Genomic DNA, 18,677 nt, shown 5'->3' with positions numbered 1-18,677 from the left:
TACAACAGTTTCTCCTACACATAGTTTTGCAGACCCCCACGTTGAGAAGCCCTGGTCAGTAACCACATAGTAATCTATCCAGTGGCTAGTGTTTTTGCTGTAAAAGTAGAGGGTATTCCTGCAAACTATAAGTACTCTCACCTTTCTCACAACTTTCTCCATAGTAGGGCCGATGACACATACAGCTGGCACGAACCCACATGTCTACACATTGCCCACGTTGCATGCATGGGTCTTCCTGACACCAGTTTCTTTTGCTGCATCCCATTTCCAAGCCCTGGTTCTCCTCTCTGATTAGGTCCTGAGGCAGAAGCAATTTATTGTCCACTTGAAGGTCTTCCATGCAGCCAATGAACCCCCTTCCACTGGACGTATGGGCTAAATATTCCTGCGGTGCCCCTCCGACATAAAGCTGATGAAAGGAGCTGGGCTGGACGAAGATCAGATGGTTGTAAGCCTCATTCTTGACCTGGCATTCTTCCTCACAGCCAGGGCCTTTTACAACCAGGACCAGCCTCTCATCCATAGTTACAGTGACCTGGTGCCATTCTCCGTCATTGACTAGGCCAGGGTAAATGACCTGCAGGACCTTCCCTGACTTCACCCTGGCCTGGAGGGAGCCTCCGACAAGCTCCAGAGAGACAAAGCGCTCCAAGGTGCCCCGGTAGTACAGCACCATGTCGGGCAAAGTGCTCTTAAATCTGAGCTGCATGTGGAGCCCATGATTGTGGTCTTTAGTCTCTCGCTTCGTCCTGTTTTCAGAAACAGGCAGCTGCATGTGGACGTAGCCCTCGGAGTTGAAGGAGAAGGTGGTGGAGGTGTTGCAGAGTTCTCCAGTCCAGCCAGACGGACACAGGCAGGTATAGCTGTGCTCTCCATCGTCGGTCAGCATGGGGACGCAACCTGCTCCGTGTTGACACTGGTGCTGTTGGCAGCCCACCAGAAGGACGTCACAGTCTCGCCCACCCCAGGGCTCCTGGCCGGGCTCCGACACGGGGCAGTCACACCAATAAGAGTTGGCAGCGTCTTTGCACATGGCACCATTCTGGCAGGGATTGCTGTCGCACTCGTTAATGTCCACCTCACAGTGTACACCTGTATAGAGAGACACTCACGTTTAGTACTACAACCCACTGATTCAATTCCTTCTTAGCAGCCTCCTTCACATGGATCACAATGGAAGTTATATTTAAAACTAATAATTTACAAGGAGACTGCATTGAGCTCCTGGCAAAACAAATGACTTAATTAGATACAAAGCTACAAGCATGCATGCATAGAGATGAACAGGCAGGTTTGGTTGAGGCAAGGCGTAATTATTTCTGTCAGTGTCATTTGCAGATAAGGAAATTACTGGAGGAAATAGCCACTGAATGCACAATAAGAGCTGAATTAGATTTGCACACAATTAAACAAGTGTCTGTCATACCAATTACATCAGATAGACATTGAAATATTGCACTATATGCTTGTCAGCTTGTGCCACACACACACCCTGTGCCAGAATTACAGTGAGTCTGCCTGGTTTCAGCAGTCAAAGCCACTTCATCAAACCGCATTCAACATTAAGCCCTGGCAGAAGCAGTCAACTTGCATTAACATAGTCCTTTAAAATACTCTACACCCAAGGAACCCTAAAGCTGTTCGTTCTCTCTGTGCCAAGACTCCACCCTCACACACAAGCATGTAACTTTTCGTCTTTGTTAATGTAGCATTAAAGTGCTGTGCCATACTGTACCTGTCAGCCACAAGGGCCCACAGCAGCAGCACAGCAGCAGCAGCAGCATCAACGTGCTTCCCCCCATGATCCACTGAGTCAACAGCCAACACACTCCTCACACTGTCGGATGACAGAAGTGACACAACCAGGTCCCTCTCTCCCTCCCTCTCTCTCTCTCTCTCTCTCTCTCTCTCTCTCTCTCTCTCTCTCTCTCTCTCTCTCTCTCTCTCTCTCTCTCTCTCTCTCTCTCTCTCTCTCTCTCTCTCTTTAGCTTACAAAGCAGAAGTGCTTCCACTCCTCCACTGTGTACCAGGCAGGAGTGATTACTAGGCAGCCCTGCCCACCTTTTCTTTTCCTCCCTCTCTTTCTCCCTCCTCCATCCCTCCCAGAATCCCTCCCTCACACCCCTTGCTCCTCTCCCGTCTGCAGCCCAGCCCTAGCAGAGTGGTAAGCCTCCAGCCTCCAGCTGGCTCCTGTCAGTGTTTGACGAGATGAATGCAGTGCTGCAGTCCCCTCCCTGCTCCATGTGCTGGCCTGTGGATGCCCACAAGCGGTGGGAGCTGCTAGAATGAGACTGCAGGAGGTGCTACAGGTTCAAGGCTTCAGGTGGGCCAGGCCTGAGAACAGCTGGACTGAAACATGGAGCCCATATTGATCTTTTATTTAAGTTTGCATATCAGCTAGTCAGTTTCATCCACCAGAACTGTGTCTGATTATATTACTTTAGATTTATTATTATTTATATGTATTGTTACAGTATGCTCTGGTATTACTCAGCTCTGAAATTAATCTTGAAATTACATGTGGTTTACAACAAACAATGGTTTACACAGTCAAGGATTATAATGAATTTTATTGCAAATAATCTGTGAGATGAAAGTTGGAAAGTCTAAGATGAAAGTCAGTCTTCTGACAGCCTCAGAACTATGATTTTAGCAACTACTTTTTGTTTGTTTCTTTTTAGAATTAAATTCTAAATTGCAAAGGTAATTCAGATTACTAAAGTAATTTCAGTTTAGGTATTAGATTAAGTATCAGAATAATTGTGAATAAAGCAACTCATTGTAGTAGTGTACCCAAGACAAATTTCCCCTTAGGGACAGTTTATTCTACCTATTTTATATAATAACAATCACATTTTTTTGAATTTCAGAGATAGTGACATTAAAGTCTCAGAATCTCATGAATGACAATTCATTGAAATGTTACGTTTGAATTAGGGATGATCTAATACCAACTTTTTTTTTTTTTTTTTTTTTTTTTTAGCTGTATATTGTACTGTAACCCTGTATGAATGCTATATGTGTTGCCTGGCTCAGATTAAACAGGAACAAATATAGATAGTAGTAGATACAGATAATTAATTCCATAGAACTTCCTTTTATTATTTAGTTTGGCAGTGAGTTCCATTGCTGACATTTAGCTAGCTCTGGCTAACGTTACACTACCAAAAATCCATTCTTCTTTGCCGCTCAGTGGCAGCACTGGGCACATGACCCGCCCTATTCTGACTCTGATTGGTTAGTAGTGGTTGCCTCGTTGATTTGGGTTGCTTTAGTTTAGGCATGAGGAGTGAGACGGGTTAGTGTTATGGTAAGAATATCAGGTAAACCAATCAGGGTCAGATTAGGGCCAGTCATGACTTCTCCCCATGGTGGAAAAAATGGTGAACGGGACGCTGCAGGATCTGCGTAGACATTTTTTCAGCAAAAAATAAAAGTTTATTCATTTAAATTGAGAATTTGTTCAGTCAAACAATTCACTAAATCTATTCTTTAATTCTGCCTGTACTTACATCTCAGACATCAATCTTCTTCCATAATAATACTTACAGTATTCCCTCACATTATTCACCTAAGCCTTCAAAAGAACATTTACACATATAATTCTGAGATAAACCACTAACTGCATCAGCAATTATGGGGCTAATACTTTGGAATGAAAAAGAGAGCCAGGATATCTGGACATATGGTATGTGAATAATTTTGTCACGTGTTCTGTAACTAAAGCATGCACCTGTTGTTGATGATGTGATGAGTAAACCCTACTCCTAAACCTAACCCAGATATTTTGAATCCAAAAGCCTTTAAAAAACCCAATCAAACCTAAAAATCTAAACTCCATAATCATGGAGTTAAATGTGAAATGAGGAGGGCACAAGAGAGGTTCACCTCTACTGGCCTAACAGTCAGTTATAGTGGCCTCTATAGTTGACATGTAGTCACCTTAAGTTAATAGGATAATATTTTTTAGCCACATAGTTTTTCTCTATCCTTCTATCTCTTCTTGTTGCACAAGAGCATGTGTTTACAGTGTAACATAGCAGAAGAATAAAGAGCCGATTATTTTGGAAAAGCATCTTGTTTTGCTCATTTCCGCTCATGTTTTTTTTTTCATCAGGCTTTAATTAGGCTCCTAAGCAGCTTTGCCATAATCTCATCCTCCCCCCTGACAAATTTCTTAGGAGACCCCCATTTAATGCCCAAGGTGGACGTCTGACATATGGCACCTTTTATTGGCTTTGTTGTCTTCTGCTATGCTCCTCCATATCCCCTCTCATCCCCTCCTACCCTCTGCTCTGCTGTGGCCTCCACATTGCGTGGCTAAACTCTGTTAGCAAATTAGCCTCTTATTTTGTTGATGAGCTTTTGGCTGAATTCCTCAGTTCTAAGTCCAGATTGTGTGTTTCAAGGTCAGCTTTCTGTGCAGTTCCTCTTGTTTTGAGTGATGCAGTGACAAATCTCTGTTAATGAGGAATTAATACGTTGGCCAGCCACAAGGAGTGGTCAGCAGGAGGAAGATTAACCCTTTATTGTTTGGCCGAAGTGGAGATTCTGAGACCTGGCATAAAAGGTTATCTGTCTAAACACTGGCTTCAACTGGGGACATTCAGTCCAGTTCGCTTCAGATCTTTCTTGTCCCCCACAGGGAAGTTCTTTTTTCACTGAGGCAATGCAAAACATAACAATGAAAGATGGCTTTCAAGTCTTACTATGAGTATTCAGTATCCAGTATTTAGTATTGCAACACATGACAAATTTGGAATTTGACAATAATAACAGATGCATATTTAAAAAGAAATTCTAATTAAAATCATTCAGAAGTCCTTGAAGATTTCTGGTCAACTTTTTATATAGGATGTGATCTAATAGTAGTGTTTATATGCACAGAGGCACTAAAGCCAGTTTTGGCAATTTTTCTGTGGACCTATTTGAATAGGTGGTTATTTCTTATTTTCCTACTGTATAGGTGTCTAATAATGTTCAGTTCTTTGAGAGTTTGTATCAAAAATAAACTCTCCTTTAACATTCTAGGAAAGTGCAAGTTGTGTTTGGCTGAACTCAACCACCGTGTTAATTGTAGTAATGTTCCGCCTCAGTAAGTCAGCATCACAGCTGTGCAAGCCAGGCTCACTGACCACAAGCACATGCTGTCATGTGAATTTCAGAAAGTGCTTGTACTGACTTGGAGCCAGTGAGGATGAACAGCGATAAGGATGGGATACAACCCTGCGGGGGGCCTCTGGAGGAGCTCAATTTTGTTTTGTTAAGAGATAGAGCAGATGAGAGGTTGCTCCTACCTGTGAATCCATCTGGACACATGCACTGATAAGAGTTGACCAGATCGTGACAGCTTCCTCCATGCTGACATGGAGCAGACTCACACTCGTCCACATTGACTGAGCAGTTGTCTCCTGCAAAGGGAACACATTCGTAAGATCCATATCTACGTCCTCATCACTTCATGGTGAGTTTGTGAGGCAAAATACCAAGAAACTGAAGGGGTATTGTTGTGGTTTACCAATGAATCCTGGCAGACAGTTGCAGATGAAGCCAGCTGCCTCCGAATAGGTGAAATTGGCTTTGCTGAGTTCAGGCACCGTCCCATAGTTCAGGATATGAGAGCGCTGGAAACACTCACCGCCATTCTCACAGGGATGCTGCTCACACTCATCTATATCCACCTCACAGTTCACTCCCTCATAACCTGTACACACAGATAAACATGAATACATGTTTGGATGGATAGTGTTGGATGTTTCTGTTTTAATACAATACTCACATGCGCATACGTAAGTTAAAAGGGTTTTTGGTCACTGTAATGATATATTTTGTCCATACTGGCTGTGAAATGTCCTAACTTCGACACATATACACCAACACATTCCACACATACAGTGCATGTTGTCTATACTGCTCCATTTGTGTGGAACATAAGCATAACCACCTCAGCTGTCAAATTTTGTCCAAATAAGCCGGTTCTGTCAACATATTTGCATCCGACCACCAGGACATATCCCAATGCTGCACAAAGAGGAAATTTAATAGCAAACAGACTGTAACTTGGATGAGGCCAACTTCATTTGACTAACTCAGACTGATGAAGCAATATTTGCTAAAGTTAAAAGCATTTTTGCTCCAACTTGAAAATGTCCATACTAGTTTTAGTTTTAAGACACCTTTAGCAACGTTTGCTAAAAAGAGTCTTGTGACAAAACTAGCTACATTTATGCATCCATCCATAGTCTATAATAGCCTTCATAATAGGATTTTGAAAGTAGATTTCGATGCAGTTCAAACATAAATGATAATGTTTAAGGTAGTAGTTAGTTAAAGGTCCACTGTGTATGATTTAGTGGCATCTAGCATTGTAGTCACAGATTGCAACTCTCTCTTTACAAAGTGCCCAATAGATCCTCCTAAATGTTACACACTGGACCTTTAAGTCCATATTGTAACTCAGTGTTTCCTCTAGGATTTTTTTTTAGCAGTGGGGGCAGGCCTGTCCGAACATTGTGCGTCTGCCCCATTTCTGATACCGTGGCGGCAGAAATTTAACAGTGGTGGGCCGCCGCTCCAAAATCAACATAGAGGAAACACTGTCACTGATAGCATTATAGCCAGTATGAACAGGCGGAGGAATAATTACAGTGGCAAATAGTATACAATACATGGATATGTAAGCATTGTATTAAGACATACTTCACATACGAAATCTGGAACCTATCCTGTGGATTATGATTGAGTAATCGGGTCATGATGGCTAGAAAGAGACCTTGCTGTTATGTTTTTTCATTTTGAGCATCACAATCTCCAAAACTCATCAACACACACCAAAAGAATCTAGATGGATAAATAGTTTAAGTATTTTAAATCTAACAGTGAAATCTCCATAAGGTACTCTTAGGATATGCACACAACAACAACACACACTCACAAACACAGTTATGACAGCAAAAATCACATGAAGACTGCTGATGTCTGCATCTTTCTCTGTCGCAATGTGCTCATGCATCACTCATCATAATTCATCACAGCCCTGAAAGATTGAAATAGTGCCACACTTCTGTGTTTATGCAGCTCTGCACAGCCCTGCTCTTCAGCCTGCTCTTGTCCTCTGAACTCAAGGGTCAGATCATCCTTTGTTTGGTTTGATTTATGTGTGGGAAACCTCCAGCCTGAGGACGCTTTTTATGTGTTCTTGCTTTTATTTTTTTAATTTTCAACATTATAACATGCATTTTCTTTCATGACTTCAGTTTAGTGACAATATTAAAGCAATTGTAATAGCAATATAACAAATTGTCATAACCTATACTGAGCAGTGGGTTAATGTGTGACTGCTGCAGTGTTAGAGAGTTTGTGTAGAGTAATGGTACCTGGCCAGCAGATGCACTTGTACTGGTTGATGCCCTCCAAACAAGTGGCTCCATGCTGGCAGGGGTCAGAAGCACATTCAGGAATGTCCTCTTCACAGTGGTCACCTACAAAGCCCGTCCCCTCACAGTCACACTCATAGCTAGAAAAGAGCACAGACATAAATAAGCTTATACTCTTTCTCTTACTTACTGCTTATAATGCAATTGTCAATGAGATAAGGTGAATAATTATATCTAGATTTTTTTGTGTGATTCATCTTTGAAAAAGCAGTGGTTTGTGCAAAAGATTATTAGGAAATAATTATTTATTTATTTATTTATTTATTAATTGAATAAATCAATGGTTATGTTGTCTAGTGGAAAATAAAGACAAACAGGATACAATATAAAGCTTAACACTGTGAAATGCTTACAGTTTGATTAGGCTCAGAAACGACAAAAGATCGTAAGTTATCTGATGTAACTTAAGAACATGAATAAAACAAACCATAACTGACCTAAATACGTTATTTGATGGCGTGTCCAAAAATGATGCTAGAAAGACACCTAGCGTCAAATTTTAAAGTGGAGGGCCACTGACCAAATAGCAGTATTTGACCACTATGACTATGGTTGACTATTTCTTATGAATTCACCTTGTCTGTCACTTGTAAGAGGAGCAATGTGCAATTTCTTCTTTCAAAAGATACATAGACTGAATATTCAAGGGTACTTTTGTACAAATTTAGACAGAGTTCCTTTTTATGCTACCTCCAAAAAAAATATCAAATCAGTGAGCCAAAAAAAATTATTAAAAATAATTTGCATGATTCATTTTATTAAATCATTTTATAAATTGTATTCAAAGATGTTCAGATTTAAAAACAAAACATATTTAAAGGGATTTTAAACAAATCAGCTGTCATGTCCCTGAGCATTATGTGTATGATAACATCCTTCATCTTCCTCACTCCCTGCTGTTCCAATCAGTGTTACCACCGGGTATTCTCACCACCTCCAGACATCTAATGACTCATTGCAACAACTGATAAGTGGATTAATTGTTATCCCTGGTCAACTTTAATGTCTGCCATGCAGCCTCAAGCTGATCCAACACACTGCTGCATGACACATCGGCCTTGCCGGGCTGAACCTGATGTAAGCAAAGACAAATACAGACATTCATATAGACATTTGCACTAATTATGTATATTGGTTATACATATGATAAGAAAATAATCTCTTATGACCACCAGTCTAACTCAATGTGTAACCTTTATTATTATTGGGTATTTGAAGTTCACATTATTCATATTAGACAACATGTTAGTGTTCATTTCACTAACACTTAAAGATATTGTGATACTCGTGGTATTAAAGATCCCCTCCAGACATGTATTAAGACATAGACAAATAGTCTGCTTGGAACAATAATGTGTGTAGGATATGTTTTTATTTTAAAAAATCCAGAATCTCTGAATATGCAAATTTTGTTCATTTATAAAGTAAACCCTGACTTTTAACTGGAGGAGTATTTAAAAAAGATATCACAAATACGTACATACATCACAATTGGGCATCCTTAATTGGTCTACCAACACACTTTTTACACTACCAAACCTACTAAATCCTCAAACGGAAGTAAGGTCTGAACTCTCCTGTTTGAATTTGGAATTTGGAGTGATAGAAAACTGTGATAGAATTTTTTTTTTTAAAAAAACAACATGAACATTGACAAGTTCAGTTTTATATGAATATGAACACCTGGATATTTCTCACAATTTCATTTCAGTCTGTGGATTTATGATGAGTATGACGCGCAGCAAAGGGCCGCAGGTCGGAGTCGTCCCCATGGCCACCTTACATGGTAAATGGTAAATGGTAAATGGACCTGTACTTGTATAGCGCCTTTCTAGTCTTCCGACCACTCAATGCGCTTTTACACTACGTGCCACATTCACCCTTTCACACACATTCACTCAGTGATGGCAAAGTCCATCGAACAGAAACTAACGTTCATACACATTCACACACCGATGCACAGCATCGGGAGCAATGTGGGGTTCAGTATCTTGCCAGCTCTACCAGGTGAGCTCCCAGGGCACCCCGCATTGCCTTTGTAACACAGCAGGTTTTATACACATCGCTGCTGATCCGGTAACACCTCTGACACACCAATACAAGCGAGAAAACATACCTCAAAGCCATTTGCACACTGTTTCACACCATTTGAATGAAAGAACATTGTTCAACCGGAAAAACCCCAGCAAAATGGTGCTTAATGTGTCAACCACACTGCAAAAATCGATATTTTGTTACGTCACTCAAATATGAATATTCTGTTTATCAGACCTCATTTAGACAATACACTGTATGTATCAGTGTGTGTAACTGTTTATCCAGGTTATATTGCATTTAAAAAAAACAAACCTTTCTAACTACACTTAAACTGCGTGTGTGGATATGTGTAGACAGTGTGTGCATGTGTGTAAACCTACCTGTTGATCCCATCTATGCACTTGCCCTTATTTAGACAGGGCATGCTGGCACATTCATCAATGTTGACCTCGCAGTCTTGGCCCTGGAAGCCGGCCATGCACTCACACGTGTACCCGGCGACGCGGTCTCGGCAGGTGGCGCTATTCTGGCAGGGTAGCACCTCGCACTCATCGATCTCCACCTCACAGTTAATCCCTGCAGGGGACAGAGAGGGGATGGCAGTGGGCCAAGGCCTGAGATTGGCAACACACCTAATTATCTTAGTACACCTACAGATATAACACAATAACACTGAGCTGCCAGGAGCTCAGCTGCAAATGGAAAACAGCAACACAGACTAATGCTACTTAAACAGAGCCATGCAACCTCTTTTCATATCATTAATGGCAATAAAAGGTAAAGTCACGTCAAGGTCATGCTGTGACAAAATATTGGATAACAACATGGTATTTTACTCCAAACGAACCAAAAAGAACATCAAAACAGGTTTTGTGCAGGCCTAGATTAAGCATGTAAAGTCTGACACTTTGGGGGACCCCCCTCGGATAGTTTTTTTAGCCCTATACGTTTACATTTTGGAAAACTGACACCATTGAAAGTTTGTCTGAATTAGCTATTAGCAGGTCCTGTTTGTAGTGGACGTACAGACAACTATCACTAGATTGCTGTGATACTGAAGTAAACATCAGAAACGTGAGGACTGTCAAGTTCTGGAGTTACACAGAGCACATGGCCAAATCTATCCCCAGACAAAAACATTGATTCTGAAGGATTCTGCGAAACCATTAATTATGTTCAAGGACTGAAGGGCTTTTTCTGGCATCTTGTGCATTATTGGACAATTTTACATATTTTGCTCTCTTTAAATGTCCAATAAAAAACTATCTACTCAAGATAGTTCTGTTTGCTGGGGTTGAAAGTCAAAAAGGTTGGGAGCAACTGAACTACACTGAGACTTAAGATTAGGGAAAGATCATGGTTATGGAAAATAAAGTATGGCTAAGGTGCGGTTATAGTTATGCAGCTTAAATGCAACAAGTACTGTGGTAACAGCTTATAAAAAAGCCTGCATCAATTCAGGTCTGTGACAGAACGAAAACACTCATCTCTCAAATCAGATGCACTTATCCACCATCCTGACCTTCACATAACCCACATAAAGGGGGTACACTACGACCTGTTTTGGCCAACCAGAACTCCTATTCTACAACACTATCATATCCCATCAAATTAACAAATTATCCACATCCTAACTTTCCACATATTGAACTGTGGCCTTTGGAGCCCCTCAGGGTCTGAGGCCCTAGGACAGTTCCCCCGCTTATCCTCTTGATAATCCAGCTTTGTGTTTAAGTGATGAGTGCTAGTGTCTCATAATTGGATTGCTGTTTTGAGTTGTTTGTGAATTCACTAAGAATCAGTGAATACTTGAAACTAAAAATGGTCCAATGTATTCATATCAAATGCCAACTCATTTGCCAAGAATCTCTGATCAAATGAAATAAACTTCTCATATTAAAAATCCTGACAATGTCTTACCTTTGAAGCCTGGAGCGCAGTCACATCTGTAGTGATCCACCTCATCCATGCATGTGCCATTGTTTTGACAGGGTCGGGAGGCACACTCGTTGATGTCCAAGTCACAGTGATAGCCTTGAAATCCAGGCACGCAGAAACACTGGTAGGCGTTAACCCCATCTTTACAGATGGCTCCGTTCTGGCAAGGCTCAGATTGGCATTCATCTATGTTCTCTTCACAGTTGCTCCCCTCGTACCCAGCAGCACACTGGCACCGGTACCCAATGTCAGGGATGTCCACACAGGTGCCATCATTCTGGCATGTACCCTCTGAACAAATGGTCACATTATCCTGGCAGTCCTCTCCTCCCAGTCCAAGGGGGCAGTGACAGGAATAGCCATTGACTCCATTGACACAATGGGACAGGATGCCTTTGCAGGGGTTGCTCTGGCATTCATCTACATCCTGGGTGCAGTTGAGCCCTGTGAAGCCGTCCGGGCAGTGGCAGGTGAACTCGTCAGTCCCAGGCTTGCTCGTGCAGTTGGTGCAAGGTGCCATGACACAGGCATCATACAGCTCATCGCAGTTTTTGCCCATGTACCAGACCGGTCCTTTGGGGCACAGGCACACATAGTCACCCAGATGGTCAAGACATGTGGCACCATTGTTGCAGGGAGATGATAAACACTTGTCTGCCGCTGCTGTGCACAGTAGGCCTTGAATGGAAGACACAGAGAAATTGATACAGTGTTTTTGAGAATTAATACAATACTACAAAACTACATATCACAATACTCATATTTTTTTACACCCTTGTCTTCAGTGAAACAGCAGACAGATACAGTTAGCAACTAACTGTATGAAGCAGCCAAAGATTGAGATATTTTTTAAATCAGTTGTTGGTGCTGACCAAAACAGAACTAAGGGGAGAGTAAATCCCAACCCCATCCCAACATTTGCCAGACCAGAAACAAAACAGAAACAACAAATAAATTGTTTGCTAACATCTTAGTAATATAAATGTTATTAGGTGATAATATGTCAGTGTTTACAGCTTGTTTTGTTGTCTCCCATTGCCCAAAAAATGTATTAATCATTGACAGTATATATAATGGACCAAAGTAGTGTGAGGGCTAATTACCAAAAATACAGTGAGATAGCCTTTCTACATTCTGTTGAACCATTATGTCCCCAAGGACAAAGGTTCCATTAGATGTGAATGCCTGTTGGCTAACACAGTACACTGTCCTTCCCCTGCAAGCTGTATTACGCTCTGGCTTATAAGGTGGGCTGCCTATAACTCTGACCTTTAGCGGTGCTTAGAAACCAATCTGGTGATGAAGAGTAACAAGCCCCTCTTTCCTTTAGACTTAACGTCAGAGCAGATGGTGTTAAAAGTAAACTTATTACATGGCCAAGCTGGCAGCTGTCAGTGTTGTCAATGAAAGTTTCACTCACTAATGTTTGTACACAGTTTGGGACTGTAATGTGTAGAACAGTATCTGACATTACATCCCTGAAAACTGCAATGATTGATTGACGCTTCACTCAATAGAGACTGACTCAGCTTTTATTGCCAAAACTTGGAGAAACAATTAAAGGATTAAAAAAACTGCACTGCAGAACCAATTAACCAATTTAATAAGCTCTCTCTGTGTTACAAAGTGATATCTCCAGTTTGTTTCACTACAGAGGAGAATGAAGGGAGAGCATTGTTTCAGGTAAGGCATGTCCTTGAAGTAATGGGATGTAGGCTATGTTTGGTAGCAGCCATTAAACAAATAAACTTCTTTAAACTTTGAACTTGTCCTTGAAATGTAAATCTCAAAACCTAGGAGGTGCACGACCATGCGCTGCCTTGACACACCAACTCAACGCTGAAGAACTAGCAGCAACAAAAGCCAACTGCCTGACATTGCCTGTGTATTGGCCAAAAAGTGACACTAGAAGACACCATAACCACTAAAGCGAACAGCCAACTAGCACGTATGTTCTGCACCTGCGCGTGACAGAAGACAGAAGCAGGTGTAAAGGGATATTCTTTCTGCTCAGATTCAGCCAAATGCAGCAAAGTTGATTGGATGGCGCTTCACAGTACAAATGGATAATGACCAAAAACATGCTGCGAAAGCAACCCAGGAGTTTTTTAAGGCAAATAAATGGAATATTCTGCAATGGACGAGTCAATCACCAGATCTCACCCCAATCAAGCATGCATTTCACATGCGTAAGACAAAACTTCAAGTAGAAAGACCCACAAACAGGCAACAACTGAAGACAGCTGCAGTAAAGGCCTGGCAAAGCATCACAAAGGAGGAAACCCAGAGTTTGGTGATGTCCAAGGGTTCCAGACTTCAGGCAGTCATTGCCTGCAAAGGATTCTCAAGCTGCAGACAAAGGCCAACAAGGGCCAACGTTGTGAAACACACCACAAAAACCCAGTCTAGACCGCCACTGACAGCCCAACATTATCTGACAGCCGACGGTCCATGCGGTGTGTTAGGACATTAAGCACTTGGCACTGCAACAAGCATAAACAAAGCTTAAGGTAGAGAAACCCCATGTGTCGACCAAGCCAATTCTGACAACTTCTTCCCTTGTGTCTCCTAACAAGGTGATTGATTTCCACCACAAGCACCAACTCTCAGAAATTAATGGAATCATGGAACTGTAGGGTATTTTGGATAAAATCCAAAATGGCAGACAATGTACTCCTCCACTTGCAAGTCATCAACAACATCCCAGTAACAATCTGTTCCTTTACTGCAACCCCTACACTCCTCATTTCCCACTGCATCCAACACTCCTGAGTTCCTCTCACATGCATCTGCTATCACTTCCTTTATCTAACACCGAGCCTTCTTCCTCACATAAGTCCCTCACTTCACCTCCACAGTCGTGATGCTTTCCATACCTGATAAATCCTAAGTGTTGTTTGTGCTTCCTCTGATTTAATTTGAAAGCTAACAAGTCCCAGCATAGTGTTTATAACCTAAGCTAGTGCTGACACTGTTAGAGTAAGGAGCGGTAAAGTGCAATTAGACCTGAGTCATTCGAGATTGGTAATGCTTTGCTTTTTTGTCCTTCGAAACTGTCTGAACTCTGGTTGGATTTGTTTGATAAAGAACTTTGCACTTAAGACCAACTGTTTAGACGTTTAGACCAAGTCTAGCTCCTAAGTGTCTAAAGGCTGATTTATAGCTGTATGTAGGCTCTACGCCAAGCCTACGCAAGAGAACTACACCATTGTGAGCATTTATACCTGTGTGTTGGTGTGTCTGCGTTTCTCTGCAATTAACACATCCAAAACGCTAGTTGATGGTGGGGTTTGTTGTGTTTTCCTTGTTTTGTTTCTTCTCAACCAATTTACAGAAAGGAATTTTTATGGAAGAGTGAACATGCATTTGACAATAACATTACCTTATGAGTTTCTTTCTAAGATGCATGAAATTTTTTAGAGATAGGAATAACCTTTTTTATAAGAAGTCTGTTAATGCAGTAAAGTTTATTTAAGTTTGTAAGTAAAAAAAAACATTCTTAATTAGGTAGCTTTAGCAATTTAAAGTGACAGTGACTTAATTTTGTCATTTTTATTTGTAATGTGAAAACAAAATAGTTTTCTTAATCTGGAATGTTGTAAAAAGTGGCTTAATCAAGAATCTTTTTTTGGGGGGGCTTTTATTTGATAGGACAGCTGAAGACAGACAGGAAGGGGGGGCCAGAGAGAGAGAGAGGGGATGACACGCAGCAAAGGGCTGCAGGTTGGATTCGAACCCTGGGCGTCTGCAGCAAGAACCCAGCCTCGGTACGTGGGTCGCCAGCTCTACCCACTGAGTTAACCGGGCGACACATCAAGAATCTTTTTTAACCTAAAAAAATGAATTAGTGTTAGTTAAAAAAACTTTTTAATTTTTGAGTTAACTTATTACTTAACGTTTTACAGTGAAGCTGCCATATATCACAAGGTGAGCCAAATACTACAGGATGTGTTATTGACCCAGGTTTGAATGCAAAGGTGGTATGTTTTGCATGTTTCTTCTTCCTTATCTCGACCTAAGCCGTGTTGTCTTTGTCAGAAGTGTCATTTCCTCTGTCTTGCATCATGTCTTTGCATCTCTCTCTTAACTCCCTCTGGCTCTCACTTGCACTGAGATCATTGTTTACTTTTTCTCATCATTGTTCTCTTTCGCCTACCCTGTGAAGGAGAGCCCAGATCTCTCAGGACTGGCCTGCTGAGCCAAACTCAGAACTAACCTATAATCTTATGGATCCTGTAGAAGGGGGCTGACAGACACAATGAGGGTCTCCTCACTCTTTACCCCTCCATCCAAACCCAATCAACCCCTCACACATTCCAGGGAGCTGATAACAACTCCTCCTACACACAGCCCATCCCCCCACATTACTGAGCACTTCATAGATCATGGTTATGGCCAGACAGGGTTGATCCTGGCACTGACTGGTACCAGCATCTCAGCCCAACAGTAACACTGAGCAGAGCTGCTGACTGCCAGCAGCTAGAGGGATGTCAGGTTATCTGTTACACCACAGATGCTCTCCAAGAGACCTCCTGAGTCTCTTAGGGAGTGTTTGGGAGACATATCTCTAAAGATCACCTCCAGACATGTATTGAGACATATATACAACAATAATGTGTGTCTGATATGTTTTTTCATTATAATCCTTAAAAAGTAATCCCCTCCTTCTACCTCATTAAAACTTCCAGAATCTCTGAATATGCAAATGTTCATTTCTAAAGTTTTCCTGCTGGACACAAGATGTCTCCTCCTTCACTGTAAAGTCCATTCTCAGTGGATGTGCACTGGTGGCTTCAGGTTTCTACATCACATTGTACAAGTTGATACTGGACCAGGACTGACTTCCCAACTATTTGTGATGTCACAAATCATGCACGCCCCTTAAAATGAGATTTTCAATGAGCACAGAGAAACTTTCCACTTTCAGCTGATGAATGTGAAAACATCCTTCTGGAGTCAAACTGCACAGACAGCATTCACACAGCACACTGTAGGGACAAGAAGAAACACTGATTTCTGACCTTAACATTTAACATAATACCGCTCCACAGGATTTCTTAGATATGTAAGAAATTGAGGTAATGGCCTCAAGATAATGTTGGGTTTGTACAGTAGATGAGGATGCATGTTGCTAACACAACTTATACACTTAACACAACTTTTTAAAGGCTTAGTATGGTGATATATTTTAGAGCTCCATTGTTGTCCAAAAACGAATAAAAGCACATCAGTGAGCCACACTATTGCACTGGCTGACATGTTCCTTCATTACAATGAACACACACACACACACACACACACACACACACACACACACACACACACACACACTGTAGTTCATTTTGACTCAGCCCCATAAACACAGTCCTGCTGCCCCACATACTCACTAGAGCACCAATAGTGAATAAATCTGCCACTGAAAAGAGTCCCCAACTATTACCTGATGTTTGAAGAACAATATAAAACTACAGTGAATAATGTATAATTGTGAACTGTTTTTAACGTTTACATCTTTAGCAGAAACCATTGTGCCACAGACACACACAGACATGTATAAAGTTATAAGACAGGCTAATATATTGTTGGTTTTGGTCTTTTCACTGGATGTTAATCAATATATTAAATATTATAAATATTAATATAATTTTTAAAAAGTCAAGAGAAACAACTTTTAGAAGTAAGGAAACAAGATTTTTGAGCCTGAAATGTTGACCAGGAGGAAATGTGCACCATGTGTAGAATGACACATGGACATTGGACAATATTTTGCATATTCCTGCAGAAATTCTACAGCTCATCATTTAAATAACAGTCATATTGTACATATTGTCTTGATATGTTTGTATGTATTGTCTTTTTTATTGTCTGTATTTCATCTTTATTTCTATTTTTCTCATATGTTTAGTGTGCAATAAAACTGATTCTAATTCTGATTCTAAAGTATTATACGGATTCAAAACTGCTCTGTGCCTGAATCACACAGAGAGGCCTGAGCAAACCTTTAGCCCAACTTCCCAAAGCACATAGTAAACAAATGTGTGTTTTGTAGATGGCAGTGAGAATATGTTACACTGTAAGAAATGTTGATAAAACCATTTATAATTTTTAAGAGTTTTGTGCCTGTCTGAGACAATGAGATGAAGACACTCTTCTTGGCAGGTGCAAAAGGCTGGAGGAGAGTGAGAGAAAGTGTTTACCCCAAGTCATGAAAACAGAGTCAACAGACAGTCTCGCTGCGGGGCAAAGGAAACAGCAATGCTATGAATCACAGAGAAAGGGAAGCCCCTGGCTAACACACAAGTTGAGCACAGAGGAATTTTATTGAATCACCACAAGAGACTGGCAGCTCTGCCTGGGTTCGGCTTTGTGCTCCAAAGGCTCCACGGCAGGTGGCTGCGTTGCTTTGTACAGAAAAAATGCACAAATCCTCTCTGAATCAGTCACAGTTACACACTGAGTCACAGACACACATCCTTTAATTGCGAGAGTTAACTGCTGCAAGGGCTGCGTCATTTCTAATGCTAAGGTTTTTGTCTAGTTTGGGGGACACGCACAGTGTGTGTTTTGTCTGGACAAGGTAAAGCCACTTTCATCTGAAGGTTTTTTTAAAAAGGTCTCTGGCAGATGGTGGGAGTAGTCATTACAGTGAACTCCAGTGTGTGCTTTCTGGTAATAAGATGAGTCATTTCTGAGGAGTTATCAGTTGGCTCCTCCTGGTGATTTTCAAACCTTTTCCTTAAAAAGTAAAACACTTAAGTACTGTGTGCTTTTACACACATGAGGACCATTTTACTACATATTTTCCATCTTTCTGAGTAACCAGTATCCAACTCTTTTTGGAAAGAATCCTCCTCGGCTTAGACACTGTTTTACACTGAAAGCCCAGAATGCACTTGTCTAATTTGTGTGTGTCATCTGGAGATGGCAGCCCTTAAGAGGCCAATAGAAAGGATGGCTCTGCTGGCGTTTTCCTTCTTTCTTGAAAGTGCTGCTGTTCAGGCTTAAGTTCATAACATTTTTGGGCCCATTTCCACTCAAATCCCTATCCTGCTCACAATGTTTTAGTCGCTTCCTCACAGTAAATTGATTTGTAAATGCTAAGCTCGTTCTTTTGTGTACTTTTCTGCCAAATTAACTCTTGAATATAGCAGTATCACAAGACAAACTCTCTGTCTTACAATCCCTGTCATCCTGGTCTTCATCATCACATGTACTCTGCTTCCAGTTTCGGCCGCTGTCTTTTTCTTTAAATTCTCAAGTGCC

General features: G+C 41.2%; 2 protein-coding genes across 2 annotated transcripts in view; both read right to left on the bottom strand.

The window, feature by feature from the left end:
* The window catches only part of LOC127375919 (uncharacterized), a 629,637-nt gene that overhangs the window by 481,583 nt on the left and 129,377 nt on the right, over positions 1-18,677 (bottom strand). The window lies entirely within an intron of this gene.
* The window catches only part of LOC127375885 (protein crumbs homolog 1-like), a 33,879-nt gene that overhangs the window by 13,647 nt on the left and 1,555 nt on the right, over positions 1-18,677 (bottom strand). Inside the window, exons 2-7 of the mRNA XM_051422265.1 lie at positions 11,397-12,092; positions 9,857-10,052; positions 7,380-7,519; positions 5,522-5,707; positions 5,301-5,414; positions 142-1,095 (exon numbers count right to left, since the gene is read on the bottom strand). Coding sequence (XP_051278225.1) covers positions 142-1,095; positions 5,301-5,414; positions 5,522-5,707; positions 7,380-7,519; positions 9,857-10,052; positions 11,397-12,092 — 2,286 coding nt within the window. The remainder of the gene's footprint in view (positions 1-141; positions 1,096-5,300; positions 5,415-5,521; positions 5,708-7,379; positions 7,520-9,856; positions 10,053-11,396; positions 12,093-18,677) is intronic.

This window comes from Dicentrarchus labrax, unplaced genomic scaffold (genome assembly GCF_905237075.1).
Source record: "Dicentrarchus labrax unplaced genomic scaffold, dlabrax2021, whole genome shotgun sequence".
Taxonomy (NCBI): Eukaryota; Metazoa; Chordata; class Actinopteri; family Moronidae; genus Dicentrarchus; species Dicentrarchus labrax.
The sequence above is the reverse complement of the archived record's forward strand: the minus strand, read 5'-3'. Positions and strand labels throughout refer to the sequence as shown.